The following is an 18,100-nucleotide window of genomic DNA, read 5'->3' as shown; positions in this document are numbered from 1 at the left end:
AGTGACCCTGGAAAATCTGGAAAAGCATGTTCTAGGTTGAGGGCCTGGCTTATGCAAAGGCCCTGATGTAAGACAGCACTCGGTGCTTTTGGGGGACAGCAGGCGTTCAGTGTGGTTAGATGTAGGGTTCTTAGACGAAAGGCAGCAGAGATGGGGTTGACAGCTGGGCATCACATAGGGAGGGTCTGAAGCGCTTTGATAGGAAGTTGGAATTAATTTCTTCCGTAGGGAATGGATAACGCTCAGAAGCTTTCGAGGCAGAAAAATGGCATTACCTGATCTGATCAGTTTTTAGGAAGGTGACCCTGGCAGCAGTGGGAAGGGTGGGTTGGAGGGTGAAATTTTTGAGGATGAGATCCAATCAGGAGGTTATGACGAAATTCCAGGGGGAGATGATGGAGGCTTGTACCAGGGGTGGAAGTTGGAACGGGGAGAGAAAAAGAGGGTCTATGGAGGTCAACTGGACAGGCCTTGGCCAATAATGGGATGCTGGAGCTGAGGGAGAGAGAGTCTCTAAGCTGGGTGGCTGGGAGGTGACCAACAGCAGGAGGAGGGAAAAAAATTGTCACAGGTTTAGGGAGGAAGGAAGATGATTCAGTTACATAAGGAAGTCCTGCTTTAAGTAAAGGTCACCTACTAAAAGCCAAAGTTAGAGAGAAGACACATAGAAACTTGAGGGGGTTGAAATGTATTGCATACCCACTAGGAGACAGTCCACGCCCACTTCATCCAGCATCCACAACAAATGGGTTCATTGGAGTTGCCTCTCCCTGTTTCACACACAGGATCACCAAGACCCACAAGGTTAAGTCATGGCCCAAAATCACTCAGCTGGGACATGGCAGGGCCACCTCTGTATGAATCGCAGGCCATGTCCTTGTCCCCTGGGGGCTGGCTTTTCACCCTCTAGAAGGAATTGATCCCAAGTTCCTTCAAATGGTGTGTTGTCAGTCCAGGGTATCAAAAGTGCAGTTAATTTACAAAACTTTTGTGTCCTGCTTTTCAGGGCTGTTGCTCCCCCAAATGGGAGGGAGGGTGAGCCAACTGCATCCTCACTCTCAGAACGTTTTCGGGTGTGAGAAGCGGGTGACTGCAGTCTCCTTGCCAGCAGGGAACTTGTCTTAATGTTTTTGAATCACTGACAGGGTCTAGCCTAGTTCCGGCAATTCATAAGTACTCAGAAAATGAAAGAAAAAGGAAGGAGGAGGGGAAGTGCCCTTTAAAATCTTGAATACCCTTTCTTTCATTCCCCCCCTTCCAGTGGGTCCAGCCCAGCGAAGTTTCTAGTGCCCAGGAAGCCCCTCTGCCTTAGCTCTCCTTTGCTTTACTGCAAGTGAAACTGTGGAACTTTGGTTCAGTGCCTGTTATCTGCAGATGATTTGCATCCATCCCCTCACACAACTGTCACCACAGCCCTTTGGAGTAGGCAGTTTCATCCCCATTTTACAGATGAGGAAGTTGAGGCACAGAGAGGTTCATGACTGACCCGCGGAAGCTCACTCTGGTGACAGGTGAGTATCAGAGACCTGATTCTGTACATTGAGCTGCTTGGCCACCTGGCGACCCCTGCCTCTGCTTAATAAGGTCACCTGGGAATAAGGCCACAGAAAAGCAGACAGGTTTTGAAATCTGCTCCTGGAAGAGGAGAGGTGAATGTCCTGGAAGGCGGTGAGCTGGCAGGCAGATGTCACTGGATCTGGCTTGGGATTTCCTGTTGGCACAGAGTGGATGACAGATCACATCAGTGAAGTCTTCTGAAGGCAAGGAAGAGGAAACTGAAATACCAGCACTGAGTTGATACACGACAGGATGCTCTTCAAAGCAGGGTGATGAAGCCAGTCAGACCGCTCTCCTGGGCATCGCTCTCAGAGGACCACGGCCTGTCCCAGAGCCTCACAGGAGCGCTGAATTTGCACCAGGCCTCCTGATTCCTTTACCAGACTAACAAAAAAGCAGCCCTCTGAGCGATTTCAGCCACACTTTGTTCTTCAGCTTTGACTAAGGCCCTGGCCAAGGACATGGGGGCAGTGTCCTGTTGAGTCTCAGCCTCGGGGCAGGACTTCCCTAGCCCCTGACCACTTCCAAAGGCCTCACCCAGCCAATTTCCCTCCTCCTGCGAACAAGGCCGGTTCATGTTAAGCCAAGGTGATGTTCTGAAGAAGACAAAGTGCCTGAGCCTCCTCCCTCCCTCCTCTCTTCCATCCCCAGCTCTTGGGCTTCCCCAGTTTCCCTCTGGGGCTGCTCTCGCCCCACGATGGCCAATGTTCTTTCTCCTGTTCTGGGTCCTTCTGTCAAGAAGAAAATTCCCTATAAACTGCTCCACACTCAAGTGACAGTATGCTGTCCCTCCCCGAGTATTCAGGATTTTAAAAGATGGTCTGCAAAGAGAAAGATGTTGAATCCAAAGTAATTAATGTTTAAGGTAGACTTGTGGTCCCCTCCCACGCCCCTCGAGAAAGGGGCTCTTCCTGGTAACACCAGGTGACACGTTTCCCTTCCGTCAGAGCAGCTTTGTGGGGGGAATCACGGTGATGCCCGTGGATCTGAGTATGGGGGAGTTACTACCTGCTGGGAGATAGCGGCTGACCAGTGATTCTGGCAGAAGGCAGACAGCTGCTTAGCAGAGATGCCTCAGAGGGAAGTCCGGCATTAGGAGGACTCGGCCCAGAGAACTTCAGATGTCCCGCCCAAGCCTCAGAGCCAATGATGCTGTGTCCTCTTTCCTTGCAGGTATTTCCACTGTCCAGCAGATAGTTCTGAGCTGGCCTACGACCCGCCGGTGGTCATGAACGCAGACACCCTGAGCTACTGTCAGAAGGAGGCCTGGTGTAAGCTGGCCTTCTATCTCCTCTCCTTCTTCTACTACCTTTACTGGTGAGTTTCTGCCCCTCCCGGTGGGGCTGACTCCTGCAGCAGATGGAGGGGGTTTCAGGCCGGCCCCTTGGTCTTTGGGAGGTGGCCTTTGAGGGTGGGAGTCACAGCCTGTCAGGGTGACGCCTGCTGTCTAACGCTGGTCTGGGAGCAAGGGCTTCTGTATGAAGGAGCGAGGGGGCAGAAGGTCCCCAGGAGGCCTTGCCTGCTGACAGGTGCGTCCTTTGGGCCACACGCGAAAATACATTCTACCCACACCTCTTAGGAGATCATTGGTGAGGTGCACTTTTTCCTTCTTTATGGGGCGCCCTGGCTCCAGCAACTCCCGCAGCTCAGCCAATTAAGTCGCCTGTGGCCCTGGATGCGTAGCCTCTTCATCCCCTGCCCCCTAGTCTCTGTGTAAGCATTCTCGGGGACCACAACAGAGACCCTGGCGGCATTCACACTTCCTAAATGGGCATGTTGAGCCATTAAATGCTTATACTTACAATTCTCCCAGTGTTATGTAACACCATTCTAATTAAGTAAAACATGCTGACTTTGTAATTCTGCTTCAGAAATCTCCCCTCTTCTTGCCTCTTTATTCAGAACATCCTATCTAAGCAGCTAACTATAAACAGACTGTCTTGTGGTTGGATACCCCAGAGAGCGCCTTTTCTGAAAGCGCCTTTCCTCCTCCTCCTTCCTGTTCCTCTTTGGGCTCATCCCTGGGGTCTCACTTGTCTCCTTGCCATCCTGTCGCCACCTGTAGCAGGCCGTGGTATCTCCAAGCATCCCAGTGCTGTCTGCAAAGTGGCCTGGTGGACAGTAGCTGGGTAAGGAAGAGGAGGGCGGGGGTGTTAGACTGCAGGGCCGCCTCAGGGTTCGGGTTGGGCCGGGGCAGGCTGGGAAGCAGCAGCATTTATCCAGCCTTGAGCACTGAGCCATGTTTCTAGCTAAGAGCTTGGTGTGGATTGCTTGGTGTCTGAGCTAAATGCTGTCTTCGTCTGAATATTAACAATGAAGAAGCTGAATTGGAGACATTAATTTCCCCATGATCACAAGTTCAGTCCCAAAGATGGAGTTCTTAGCCGCCTGCTGCCTCAGGAAACTTACAGAAAAGTCTTTATAGAAGTGTGGTCTTTGGACCTCCTGCACCAGAATCGGGATGAAGAGGGTGTGCTTCTTAACAGTGCAGATTCCTGAGCTTCGATCTGCTGATTCAGGGCTCTCTCTCAGGGCTCTCAGGGCTAAGCCTCACACCCGAGGGTGAGATCTGCTGCTTTGGTCCGCCTCGTCTCCCCTCAGCATCTCCAGTGTCCAGAAGCCTCAGAGACCCTGAGGCTGTAACGTCTGGAATTATGCAACTTGGAAGGGGTTCAGAATATTCTACCACATTCTTCTTGGAGTCAAGTGTTGGTTCAAGCTCAGGGTGACCCCCGCCCTCTTTCTCGATGGAGTGTCCTTGATGGACATTGCCTGCCCCTTGCAAGGAGCCTGAGGGTCTCTGAAGCCTCTCTGGAGATTTCCAAATGCCCAGGGATGGCCCGAGTCTCTCTGACTCCCAAGTCTGAGCAACTAGAGCTGGCTCAAGCTGGTTCCTGTCTTGGGAACTCTGTAGAGGGTGGGGTTAGTGATATCTTCACTGGAGTGGGCTTAGCCTCCTTGTGGGGCTGCAGACAACCCTGCTGCTGAGCACAGGCGGTGGGGGAGGGGCTGTCCCAGAGGCAGCACTGCCCCTCCTCAAAGCCTGCAGAGCAAGGGCAGCCCGCTCCCTGGCTCCTGCCCCGTTAGCCTGGGATCTGCTTTAGTTGGCCTGAAGCCTGAGGCAGATCAAGCCCCCTCCCTGCAGTACTGACGCAGTGACTGCTGGAGCCCAAGGTGCTGGAGGGAAGAAGGCCTGGGGGTCGCAGGAATCTACAGACACAGCTGCTTTGCTGGGCTGTGGGGGTGGTGTTGGGGCTCCTGCCCATTAGATGGTGGTGATCATCCTGTAACTGATCATGTTCCACACATTCTGCTTGACTATCTGTCCTTGAGTTCTCTTTGGTGAACTGCCTTCTTGTTACATTTGTTAATTACTTTGTTTCCAAAACAAAATTGGAAATCACGGCTCCTCCCGCCTCACTGGGACCCTGGGTCACAGCCAAGGGCTCTGCTTTCTTTGTTGAATCTGACTTCCTGGGGCTCTTCAGGGCTCCTCAAAGACCCTGTTTCTTCCACCTCAGGGGCTTCCAGCCCCTTACATCCAGGGCTTGTGGAAAGGTCAGCCCAGGCCACTTATGAAGGGGGAGGGAACCCCCATGTGTGGAGAGAGCTGCGTCTGAGCTGAGCACAGTGATAAAGACTCAAATGTCAGCAGCTGGGAACCATGTAAAGGTGGGGTTTGCATTTTACAATTTGAGATTCCCGAGGGGTTCCTAAGGACCACGGAGATTGAACAATGTGTCCAAGGTCCTAGCTGATAGTTAGCAGTGTATCTGGCCCGAGAGCCTGGACTCTTCCCACTCTCCTGTGCAGACCATTCCAGCACCCAGAGCTACCTTCTTCTCAGGTTACCCTGGGGACCAGGAGGTGTTTGCAGGTTATATGGGATGGGACCAGCTAATACTCAGACTAATGCTAATACTAATACCAATGCTGAAACTAATACGAATACAGGTTGGTTAGTCCAGTGTGGACTCTGCCTGCTCAAGGTCAAGATCTTTTCAAATCAAGAGTGTAAAGCAGGATAATGTTTATTAATACCTGCCTGAAGTAGCACACCCTCCTACCCAGTTACTCTGGGCCATGCCCGCCTCCTCTTGTGTTCATTTCTCTCACTCTAATTCTATAATTGATGGTTTATTTGATAGCAGAAACCCCATGTGTTTCATCCACCTCTGTATGTACAGTGCCCGGGCCAGTGCCTGGCGCATTGTAAGTGCTCGCTAAATCCTTGTGATTGCGACAGTGTACCTGCACGCACACGGCAGGGATTGGGGCCGCACACTCACTGTTGTTCTCAGCACCTGGAGTGGTGCCGGGCAGCAGGAGAAGACACTCCATAAGTACTGAGTGAATGAGGGAATGGAAGTGAGTAAACAAGTACCTTGAAGCTCAGCGTTGTAATGGAAAGGGCACTGGCTTTGGTGTTGGGGTGAGACTCCTCGCCTCGCTGTCACTAGCCGTGCGACCTTGAGCGACCCACTTTTCAGATAACCTCCGACATCCCCGTGTCGAATAAGACCCCTCTCGCTCCAGCCCTGACCACTGATGTACGAGATGTATCAGGTTCTCAAAGACAGCTTCAGCTGCTCAGGACAGCTCGTTGGGGCTTTGCAGCTGGATAGGGTTAGAAGGAAAACGCTTCTGCTTCCTTTTGTTTTGTTTTCCAGATTACCCCTTCTACTCTCTATATTTGAAAAGGTGGTTGTTTTTCTTTCTGCCCGGTAGACAACGTGTATATTTTGGTGTGGCATCTTCCACATTGTTGCAGAATTAGCCTGCAGCCCTTTCTGAGAGCACAGGGATGCGTGACCCCCCCCCCCCCCAGGTAGTGTAGGGTACCACCTTAGGACACATGCTGTTAATGCATGTTTAATGCCTGGATTCTGTTAAAAAACAGGACGACCAGAGAGTTACCCAATTAAGAATTCATTTAGTTCGTGCGCCCAGAGGGCCTGTGCTTACACATCGGTCCTTGTAATAGTGATGAAGATTATTGCCATGGCACAGACATATTATCCAGCAGAATCTGGGAACCCCTGGACACAGCCATCATACATGCATGTGACAGCTGGTGGGATAAAGAATCCACCGCACCCCCAACCCTGAGGACCTGCCCTGCAATTGTAGGAAAGAGGAATAACAACCAGAATAATCATCCTGATGAGAATAATAATCGGCACTCAGACCAATTACATCTTTCACCCAAGAGACACAGTGTGCTCTTGTCACAAATGTTTAGTCTAGTGTTGGGGCAAGGAGATGGGGAACAGTGCAGGGAGTAGAGAAGATGCTCTAGGGACAGGAATGAGAAAGAAACAAGCGGTCTGGCTTTTGGAAGGTCCTTCTTTTGACGGCCGTCTGAGTCCTTTGCAGGCTCCCACTAATGCCTTCTTTTCCTCTTCTTTTTGCACTCAGCATGATCTACACTTTAGTGAGCTCTTAACTCAAAGACCACGCACATCACCAGAGACTGGGATGGGAGAGGCCTGAGGCTGAGAAGTCCACTTGTGCTGGTGATTGGAGAAGGGACCAGTGTGGAGATGTGTGAGAAAGAGACGGGCAGACACTCTGAATCGGGAGCCAGAAGCAGGCGGCAGCCAGCCCCCGAGTAAGCCCGCTGCGCGCACGTGTCGTTGCCCTGTGTGTCGGTCCTTGGCGTTCACACCATTCATACTGTTCACACCTCCCACTCGGGCTGCCCATGCCTCCTGAGCAGCAGGTGCACGAGGGGTGACGAAACGCTAAAGCTCCCCTGAGCGAGAACCGCTGCTTGCTGAATCCACTTTATCCAACGGCTCCGTGCAAGTTCACGCTGAGTTCCTGGACGGTGGGGGTGGACACTGGAAGGCTGGAAGGTGCCAGCTAAGGAACGGCCTGACCCAGAGTCGAGGATGAGTCTATGGGACCGTTTGAAGGCCTCAAGGATGTCATGGGCTACCCGAGACTCTTCTGTTTCTTCCAGCCCTGGCCATGCCCTTCACTTCGATGGGAGGGGCTTGGAAGGTGTGCAGATTTGCCTCCGGCTGTAACCAGCCCTGAGCCTGCAGGGGTGCCTATTTCATGCTCTGCTTTATGAGAGCCCAGCTTAGTGATTTCCGTGACATCATGTGCTGAGTTTGGGGCAGTAGGTTGGTAAGGAGTTATGGCCAAAGTCATGGGTTGGGGAGGGAGGAAGGGAGGAGAAGGGAAGTCATAGGAAAAGATGATTTTTTAAAACATTTATGACGTGTTCAAAGTGTTACTCCTTCACCTCCACAAACTGTATTCCGTTGTCATCCCAAAACATCATGGGGCCATTGAATTCAAACCAACTGGTCAAAACACTAGTCAAAGCCTCCTAATCTTAAGGATTCCAAGAAAAAGCCAGAAAAACCTGCAGTGGCAGCTCTGTACTGTGGGCATCCGGCAGCCAAGAAGCGAGACAACGTAATTATAGCTTCATTTGTGATGCCGCATCATTCGTGCTGTTCGGTTCAACACGAGGACATTAGCTCGTTTAGAATTTTCCGTTCGACATTCTCTCCTTTTTGGGTAGGAGTTGTGCTCGGGGGTTGTAAATAATGACAAGGCTGAGAATTTTTTATTACGTTTAAATTAGGCACAGTGATTTTGACCTTATTCCCCAAACTTTCCTTCTTTTCTTCAGTTTGACACACATAGGCTATTTATACGTGTACCAGCGTCTATCTGAAGTCTGTGACTCAGGTTTATGAATGGTTGTTTGTGTAACACGTGTGCTATGTTTAAAACGCTGCGACCACTTGAGTGTCTCACCTACCTGGCTGTCTCATTTAAACCCATTACGGGCTGGCTTCAGCTCCATATAGTTGGTAAACTAGTAGGTAGAAAAAGTTTTAAAAAGGCATTTTGCTTCTAAAAATTCTACAGAAAACAAAAAGGCAGACTTCTGCTCTGAGGCTGAAGGTTTAGAGCTGGAGGATTTGAGGCAGTATTTTTGGGAGCAGGCTTCCCCTTGGCCAGTACCCATCATCCTGGCTGAGTAACTGTGGTTGGGATGGAGAGTTTCCTTTACGGCTGGCTAGCCTCGTCTCTGACTGCATTCCCGAGATGACCAGCTGCCTTCATCCAGAGAAACAAGCCCTGGGTTCCAGGCTGCAGACAGTAGATCTGACCCCACCGCCGTCTTGCAAATGCAACTGGAGGCAGGGGGTCGATGGCCCATGTTACTTCTCACCATGGAACTGTTTTGTTTTTATACTTTACCTCCTTCCGAAAAGATTTGCAATAATGGCAGATACAAGTACACCAAGACTGTTAGAATGGAAATAGGAAATTCAGACTTAGAAAGGAGGAGGACGCAGAGATACTGACTTCCTGAGGTGTTTTATCTACTGTGATTGAGCCTTAAGTTTAGTATCATTTCTCTTAGCAACAAATAATGGCAATTCACATTTACACAGTGCTTTGCATTTTACCGATTGCTTTCACATCTCATTTGACTTTCTTCAGAATCCTATGAAGTAGATACTAGTCTTTCTTCCCATTTTCTAAGTGAGGAAGCTGAGGCTCAGAGAGGGTAAGCGAGTCACTATAGTCACACAGCAGTCACAGACCTGCCTTTGAACCCAGGTTGTCTGACCTTAAAAAACTCTGTGTCCTTTCCATCACACCTGAGAGCCGGCATGGTAGTTGAGGGTCCTGTTAGGGTTTGATTAGCATTCACTGTTTGAGAAAAGGAGAAGTTTCTTTAAAGTAGAGCTATAGAGAAAGTACCTGGTTTTCTTCCTTTGTGTGCCAGCCTGACTTGCTTTACTGTGGGAGGTTCTTCTTTAAGGTGATCTAAAAGCTTTAAAAGCTTTTATGAAAGAGAGACATCCAAATACTTCTCCCACATGAGCTGTGACTGAGAAGGAATTCCAGCGGTTGTTCAGAGTTGGAGCCGATTTTCACTTCCCGGGGGAAGCTAGTCACGATGGTAAGAGTAAGAGTAGTGGCACGGTTGGCAGAGCCGTGTTGTGCGCCAGGAGTTACGCCAGGACGTCTCCGGACCTCTCCCAGCTCTCACAACGCCCCCACGAGACAGGTTGCGTGTTCTCCTCTGCCTGCTTTACAGGTCAGGAAACCAGGGAGGCTCAGGGCAGGTAAGTCTTCCCCAGATGAATCAGCCAGATGAGAGCTTGATGCTGTAAGTAGGTGGCCAGATAGTAACAGTAGCTATAAACTGAGGTGTCGAGCATGGTTCTGTATATTTCAGATGCTTTTTGTCTGCTCCTCATAAGAATACTGTGAAGCTGGTATTTTCTCTGTTTTATAGATGTAGAAGGTCCCAGCAGATGAGTTACTTGCAGGGACCCATGGCCAGTGCGAGGTGTGCAGTAACTACATCTGGAATCTAAACCCAGGTCTGCCTCTTCTCATGTAATTTTTCCTTCTTGAATCTCTTTGTCGCTCATTGTTTATCCTATAGAAATAATCAAAGGGAGGGAGGAGAGTGGAGGAGAAAGCACGCTGGAGAAATCACAAAGCAATTGTTACCCTTGGGTGATGGAGAGCCCTTCCTACCCAGCCCGTGCCCGGCATCATGGAGGGAGCTTCTCGGGGAGCACAGACATCACATGAGGGTGGTGCTGGCGACCTGGTTCCCATTCCCTTAGAGAGGCAGAGCTGTGGGCCTGGCATGGCTGTGCCCCAAGGGTCAGAGCGGGGCCAGGGGAGGTCCCTTAGACTTACTTTCCACTTCACTAAGTGAGGTGAGGGCTGGCACCTGCTGCACCGACTTGTCATTAAGATTAAATGAGTTAATGAGTTCATATTTGCAGAGAACTTAGAAGGGTGCCCGCACATGGTAAGCGCTACCGAACTCTTTGTAGGACATGAGTCTTCCTCTCCATCCGCCGTTCTTCCTCTGCCCGGTGCCCACCCAGGGCAAGGTCCTCTGATGGGAGAGAAGTCACCTGGCCAGTGGGAAGGGAGTGAAGACCTTGGACTCAGCTACCCTCCTGATGCCTCATTTTCATCTGTCGTGTCCTGAGCGGAGGTCAGGCTGGGACCTGACACCTCTTGTCAATGCCATGTTCTCTGGCCAATAATCATAACAGCTGCCGTCGAATGCTTGCTGTATGCCAGGCACTGTGCAAAGCACTTGGCAAGCATGGCCTCGTTTAATCCACACAACGGTGTTATGAGGTAGGAACTATTCCTGACCCCAGTTTATAGTTGAAACACTAAAGCTTACAGAGGTTAAATAAATGCGCGAACGTCACAAGTACTGGGAAGTCATGGAGCCTAGGCTTCAGGCAAGGACGCCAGGCCCTTGACTGTTTTTTCCTGTTTTTTAGATTGAAGTGTGGTTGATTTACAATGTTCTGTTAGTTTCTGGTGTACACACACACACACACACCCTTGAATCACTTTGCTGTACACTAAGTTGTTTTCCATTATAGGTTATTACAAGATATTGAATTTAGTTCCCTGTGTTAAACAGGAGGCCCTGGTTGTTTAGCTCTGGCTGTTTTTACATTCCTGAAAGAGTGACACAGGACAGGGAGGGCAATGGGACGTGAAGATGAGTGGAAAAGGGGATGAAGAAGGGAGCACAGGGGAGGAACTGTCCCAGAAGTGTGGCTCTGCTCACCTGACAGTGTGCAGAGCAAGCAAGTCCTTGTAAATGACTTTGTAATCAGAAGGATTTGAGCCACAGGATCTTGGGCCAGCTTCCTAACCTTTCTGAGACTCAGCTTTCCCATCTGGAAAATGGGGCTAATAAGACCTCCCTTTGATTGCGGTTGTGCTAGGTAAAGTAATTGTGTGCCTAGAGCTCGTACAGAGAGCCTGTCTCGGAACTGGTGCTCAACAAAGCTTTGTCCTCTGCTGCACTCCACTCCCTTCCCTGCACAGAGCTGAAGGGAGGATTATGTAGAACAAAATGGTAAAAGGCTTCTCATAGTAGCACATGGCAGCATTCAATGATCTTAGCTTCCTTCCTCGCCTCCCTCAGTCCTGGGGGCGGACTGTCTCAGACACGTGACGTGGGTACCAGAGCTCAGCCTTCTGGGGAAAATCTCCCCTCTGCTTCCTATTTTTAGGCTTGGTAATTGCACCAGTGTTGAATAAAGTTGTCACCATTATGACAGTTTTGCTCTTCTGTGTAAGAGATGAACGCAGCCAGCAAAATGCTTTGACAACAATTAATTGTGCTCACGCTGTGTCATCGTGCAGATCCGTTTCATACCTTTTCTTTTCTTGGATTTGGGCTGCTCTCTTCCAAACCGCGCTCCGAAAACTGAAGTTTACATCTCAGGGCTGCCTCTGCTCCCGAGGCTTAGGCAGAAGGCTGTCATCCCTGTAGGTGTTTGAGGTGGCATCCTGAAATGTGCCCCGTGACTCGCCTAATCCAGGCAGAGGGAAGAATGATCAGAGCAGAAAAGTGATTCTTCAGGACACAACCAAGTGTTTTCAGGGAGAGATGGGACAGGTTTTGGCTTTGTCCTCGTTAAGAGACGGGAGCAGTCTTGTTGCCAGGAGCCCTGCTGTGTGATGCAGGTATTTTGTGCAGCTGCATTTGCAGAGGGAATAAAACCTTACCGCTGACATCTTGGATTGGGTTTCAGCTGCTGCTCACAATTCGGAAGTAGATACAGGGTCAACCCAGCCACAGAACAGTGTCTTCCAGGCTTTGCCCCCACCTTCTCTATGATGAGCTCTGCTCCTTTTAAATTCTACCCAGAAAGCTCTGGATGCCCCAGGAGTGTCTTCCTGTGTTGTGAACTTGATCTCTTGGACATCTTGTGATGCTCACATTTTCTTCCTTTCCAGCCAGTAGTGTGCTGGAGGTGGCTATAAGGCTTGTGAGAGCCAGTTGTTAAATTTTTAGGGGTTTTGCTAAATGGTTGTTAAATGCAGGCATTATCGACAGTGGTTATGTAAGCTTATAATTAAATTAAAACCAAAGGTAATACATAGTCACAACTTAGCACCTTCTAAGGAACATTTACTGTGTTTCACTGTTATCCGTGCTCTTGTGCTTGTGTCTGTTGTATGGACGGCGGGAACAGCCTACAACAGGGCACTTCTGTACACCTCCTCCCATCTTTGTATTCAGCGATATCCCGTTAATAGCTTGAAATCAGCCACAGTAGGAGTATTTACACCACAGAAATGGTCAGATGCTACAGGTTAGGTCCCCCCTCCCCCTCCCCTTCTGGTGCTAGTTGTTAAGCACTTACTAGTACTCATTGTTCACATCAACCAGTACACACGATTCCCTGCTCTGGCATGTGGTAGGGCTACCCTGGGAGCCAGTGACCAGAGTTCCATGAAGGCTTGGGCACCAGAACCCAATGTTCAAGATCCTGGAAGTGCCACTGCTGTCATGCCCAGACCTGCCACCCACCCCATAGCAGTGACACCAGTGGTGCTGCCACTTAAGCTCTTTTTGTCTCCTAGAGGTGATCGGAAGGGACTTTCAGTTTTATGCTCTGTAGGCCATGACGGCTTGGGCTTGGAGATGTAAGTGTAACACACTTTGCTGAGTGTGGACATGCTTTTGTACTTTGATCCTAGCGCCACTGCCCTTGAATTAGCTTGGGGACCGTCATTCTTCCTATAGGATGAGTCCCTTCCCAGGATTCTTCCAAGGTCCCCATGCAGCCAGGCCTGTGCCTCTAGTCTGAATGCTGGGGGAACACAGACTGTACCCTACTAGTTACCCACCACCTAAGGTGGATGAATGATTGTAAGATGATAAGTAAGATAAGACCTGTGCGGTGCCTGGGGCTATGTTTTGCACACAGTACAAGCCCAGTAACCATTGCTCCTTCCTCTGCGGGGCTTTGCAGGCAGTTCGCAGCGTGGGTGTGCCCTCCTAGGCAGCCTACGGGAACCACTCTTCTGTGTGTACTCTCTCCTCCAGGAGCTGGTCTCCTGCCTGGGACCCTGGGACCTCAGGGGCCAGACACACACCTTTTGGTTTAGAGACCCAACAGTCAGGGGGAGATTGTGTTATTTCCTGGAGTGACTACCTGACAGCCAGGGAGAGAGCCCAAAATGCCACTCCAGTGCTTCTGTTCAGGTGTCGTCACGGGAATCTGCGTAGTAAACCCTGTCCTTCTCAGAAATGCTTGGCCGGAGAGAAAGACATCATCTTTCTGGTGGGAATATCTTCTGATATTTTAGAGTAGGGGAAGTAGAGAAAATGAGAACCCAGTAATTACCAGTCCCCACATTAAATTACAGTCAAGCACATCCGTCAGGTCCCCATGCCTGGGACAGTCTGGTTTGGTTGCAGCAATGGAAACAGCAGGGCAGCACTAGAGGCATTGGGGGAAATTTTGTGGGTTGGTGGCATCAGCGGACGGATCTTGAGATGCTGCTCTTACTCTCCCATAGCTCAACTGAGAGTGGGTTTGATGCTAAAGTAACTTTCTAGACTCCACAGGATACAGAGACCCTCTCAGTGGGGTGGAGACTGTAGCATAATCTAATGCCCGGCGGATGGGCCAGATCCCCAAGGGATGGCTCGCAATCCTGCACCCTGGGCCACCAGCCTTTAAAATCAGCAATTCTTTGTATTAATATTTCACGGTTGAATTAAAACAACTGTGCCGCAAGATTGAGCCCTTACCCCACAGGTTACAAGCGCAGTGGACACCTTAGCAGTAAAGCCCCAGTAGCAGCTGTGGCAGTTACCACTTCTAGGTGAAAAAGAATAAAATGAGGCCTAATCACATTTTTTATCTGAGACATCTGCCACCTAGGTTGGGGGTCACTGGGGACCCCCCCCATCACAGGTTTCAGCCTCACAGTTTGGGGAAGCCCAGCCCACGCCAGACCCAAGTGTTCAGCGCCAGTCGGATGATGACACTTTCTCAGGAGCTAAACAGACGGAACCCAGGAGTGCTGGTTCCTGGACCAGCATCAGCCTGGAAGGTGGAAGGTCGTCCTGAAAGGGGTGCTGGGGGGCTTTGCCCTTGGCCCTGTCCTGTTCTACATTTATTATCAGTGACCATCACTTGAAGGCAGCGGATTAATTCTGGGATGGTACAAAGCTGAAAAGGATTAAATTAGGAAAGGAAGAGTTTTTTTTTAAAAAATCACAAAGCCAGACTCACTAGAGGGAATATAACAGGCATAAACGGAAGGTCTCGAGTTTGAGCTCCAAGTAGTCAGCAGCAGGGTCTGGAAGAGGGCGAGGGCGGAGGAGGGGGGAAGGGGGGACGCGTGGTGGGCAGTGGGTTTTAACTGACGCTGAGCGGATGGTGAGCAAACTGATCTGCCTGAAAGCTACGGCAGTGTTAGGCTTCGTTATACAAAGTCTGGAGTGATGTGGCAGAAGGTGGCCCCAGTGTCCTCAGCCCCCATCAGCTCTCTGAGACTGTAGACTGAGCCTGTTCAGTCTACAGTCATGGTCTTTGAGAGTGATGCTGAGAATTTCGACTGTGTCCAGAGCAGGGCATCCAGAGTCCAGCTCACAGGACTGGGCAGAGAAGCTTCAAGAAGACTGTTTTCAAAGAATCAAAGACCAAAAGCTCCAAGAGCGCTGAGAGCAGGAATTGAGGGGCAGCGACCCTCCCAGACCCCTTCCTCTCCAAATGGAATTAGAGCAATTGCTTGCCTGGGAGGGCTCAGGAGAGGTGTCAGGCAGAAGGAGTGCTCTGTGTCAAATTCCCGTGGGGACCACTGGCTGAGCACATCAGCAGGCTTGCCCAAACCTACCTGGGCAGGGCTCCTGCCATCATGAGCATCACGAGGGAGGACGGTCTCTCTGAAATGCAGCGGCAGAGGCTCAGAGAGAGGCGTGGGACAGAGCTCTCAGGGCTCCATGGTGACCGAGGGATGAGTATGTATTATGTGATGGAATGGGTTTCACAGATGGAACTTGGCATTGCAGGTCATGTGAAAAAGTTGGGCTTGCTCCAGAGTGGACACCACACTGATGATAATTCATCCACATCATAGGAATGTAGGAAAGGCTGGGTTCCTTAATAAACAGGAAGGGTTGAATTCAGTACCCCACAGATGATGGACTCTTTGAGGACAGATATTTCTTTTGATAGCTCCAGAGCTGTGCTTACTCCTTAACAGACCACTGTAAATACACATTGAATTAAGTTGATTTTTGGATTGCTTTTGGAATCAGCAGGAGGCAGAGATAAGCCTCAGAGTCAGTAGGAATCAGTGTCCCGTGAGGCGTGGAGGAGGGAAGAGTATTAAAACACACAGCCTGTGTCCTGGAAACATCTTGCCACGTCCAGTAGCAGGAAAACAGGCAAAGGCACGTACAGGATGTCTGCAGGTTGTTTCCCACTGCAACCCCCCTGGGCTCACTCTCCTCCAAATCACTGAAACACACGACTCCAAGACTTGAGGGAGCAAAGACCACTGGGTCTCCAGTGTCACAGAGTGACTGACACTAAACTCCACCAGCTTTTGTACCCATAACAGTTTAGAAAACCTTGAGGAAAAAAAAAAGCCAGGTCTTTGACTGTTGTTAATTGACGTGAAGAGGCTGGCTCATGGAGCAGCCGTGGGAGAGTAAGACACAGGAAACCCAGTACCACGCAGGTGTCTGGGCCCATCTTTGACTCGGCCCTTGTGCGGTGCTTCTGGCAGAATCAGAGCTTTTGTGGCCCCACTCTGCCCTCACCCCCTCAGGAGTTCTCCAAGCTGAGGCCGGGGTGGAGGGAAGGGAGCAGGTGGGAGCAGAGTAGGTGGACAGGGAGAGTGACTTTAATATCTATCGTGTCCATAAAGGTTGCCCTTTGTTCATGTCCACCTCTGGGGGAGTTGGTCAGTCTGGTCTCAAGGGAAGCAAGGGAGAGGGCAGGACTGAGCTGGGTCGTGGATGGTAACATGTTCAGTTTGGATGTTGTGTAAGTCAAGGTAATTCCAGCTGTGGTGTGATTGAGTCTGGCTCCATTTCCACTGTTTGCTTGCTGACAGCTTTCAAGCCTCATCATGTCCCCTTTCCCTTCTTCCCACTTCTGGGCAAACCAGTAAGAAAGTCTGCCTGCTCCCTCCCTTGACACCAGAGGGAAGTTTCAGCCACATAAAACCTGGCCCATGTGTTGGAGCCTTCCCTTGTCCCATCGGCTAACCACAATACAAGCCAAAGCCAGTCCCCATCACGCTCTCAAGCCATTTTTTGACCTGTTTGGGAGCCTGCCGTGCTTTCCCCTGCAAGGCTCATTCTCTGAGCCATGATTTCTTCATGCCCTCTTGTGCACTGTGTGTGTGGCATCATCAACCTCAACATCCAAATCGAGTTTTGGGGTGGGGGGTTGGTCTGGCCCCCACCCCAGGGCAACCAAAACAATACGGTAACAGATAAACCCTGAATACAATGGAAGTTTAGCTCAGGTTCATGTCCTAGGCCAATGCACGAGCTCCTGGTCAGACAGCCTTCCAGGAGCTCATTCAGAGACCCAGGCTTTTTCCATCTTGCAGCTCCCCCTGCTCGTGGTTATTAGAATCCTCTCCATTCAGGCAACAGATAGGAAAAGAGCAGCAAAGTTCCCATGATAGGCTTTTGGAGGGGTCAGGCTTGAAACTGGTCCACTCACTTCCCAACTTCCCTTTGCATAGAACTCAGTGCACAGCCACAGCCACCCACACGGAGGGCTGGGAACTGTCATCTGGGTGAGTTTTGGTGAATGCATAGCAGTCCCCACTACCTATATGTTGACTTTGAATATCAATTGGTCATTAGGTGAGATATTTAAAAGGCAGTAGGCTAGAGAGGTCAGAGGAGAAAGTTCTGGATTAGAGCTATACATTTATAAGTCTACTTTCTAGGCAATAAAAGGGAAAAGGGAAGGAAAAGGAAAAAAAGAATGTCTATTTGTAATTTCCTTTTTGTTTGGTTTGCATCTTTGAGGATTGCCTCCTAGAACCTCACTAGCAGTAATGGGGTATTGACGAGGGAGAAATTGAGCAGGAAGATGTGAAATACCATTTCTTTAGAATTAGAATCTGCAGCTTGTCTACACACACACTTTTATAAAAATTTTATTTTAATGATCTGGCCCCTCCCGTCTCCTGCCCTTTTAAGCCTCCAATGAGAAGAAGAAAGGAAGTAGCCAGCTAATTGGAGAGGAGAATGAAGGAATGGCAGAGTCGGTAAAGAAGTGAGGAAATCAGCCTGCTATTTTCAGGCTATGAAAGTCTTCCCAGAAGTCATTATGGTCTCCTTGCCGCCAGTTAATTTCATTTTAGATGAAGTTGAAAGATAATCTGATCGATTTCATTATCTCTGCAAATAATTCATAAATTCAGATGAACTCAGAACTATGACATAGCATGTAGGAGGATTTTCAAGGTCTGACAAGGTGCTAATTACCAGGACTGCACCGGAGCTGACAGCTGGTATAGGAATGATCTCCTTTTTATTGAAATTCTCTATGTGATTAGGGAAAAAGACAGCTAAATCAGCAGCAATTTGGCAGACTCATTGTTGCTCCAGTGCAGACCAACAGAGCTGTGTGTGCATGTGTGTGGGGATGGCAGGATCTGTGCCTGACTTAGAACTTCACAGGCAGCAGATGCTCACATCTAGCCAATGACAAGAGCAGTTCAGATAGGC

The 18,100-nt window shown here is 49.9% G+C and overlaps 1 protein-coding gene across 1 annotated transcript in view; it reads left to right on the top strand.

Moving 5' to 3' along the window:
• The window catches only part of CNIH3 (cornichon family AMPA receptor auxiliary protein 3), a 207,778-nt gene extending 199,371 nt beyond the window's left edge, over nucleotides 1-8,407 (top strand). The window contains exons 5-6 of the mRNA XM_010992673.3: nucleotides 2,731-2,874; nucleotides 6,976-8,407. Of these exons, the coding sequence (XP_010990975.1) occupies nucleotides 2,731-2,874; nucleotides 6,976-7,003 (172 nt within the window). The 3' untranslated portion in view covers nucleotides 7,004-8,407. The remainder of the gene's footprint in view (nucleotides 1-2,730; nucleotides 2,875-6,975) is intronic.
• Nucleotides 8,408-18,100: the final 9,693 nt, after the last annotated feature.

The sequence above is a fragment of the Camelus dromedarius genome, chromosome 21 (genome assembly GCF_036321535.1).
Source record: "Camelus dromedarius isolate mCamDro1 chromosome 21, mCamDro1.pat, whole genome shotgun sequence".
In the NCBI taxonomy this organism is placed as follows: Eukaryota; Metazoa; Chordata; class Mammalia; order Artiodactyla; family Camelidae; genus Camelus; species Camelus dromedarius.
This window is presented reverse-complemented; position numbering and strand designations above follow the sequence as displayed.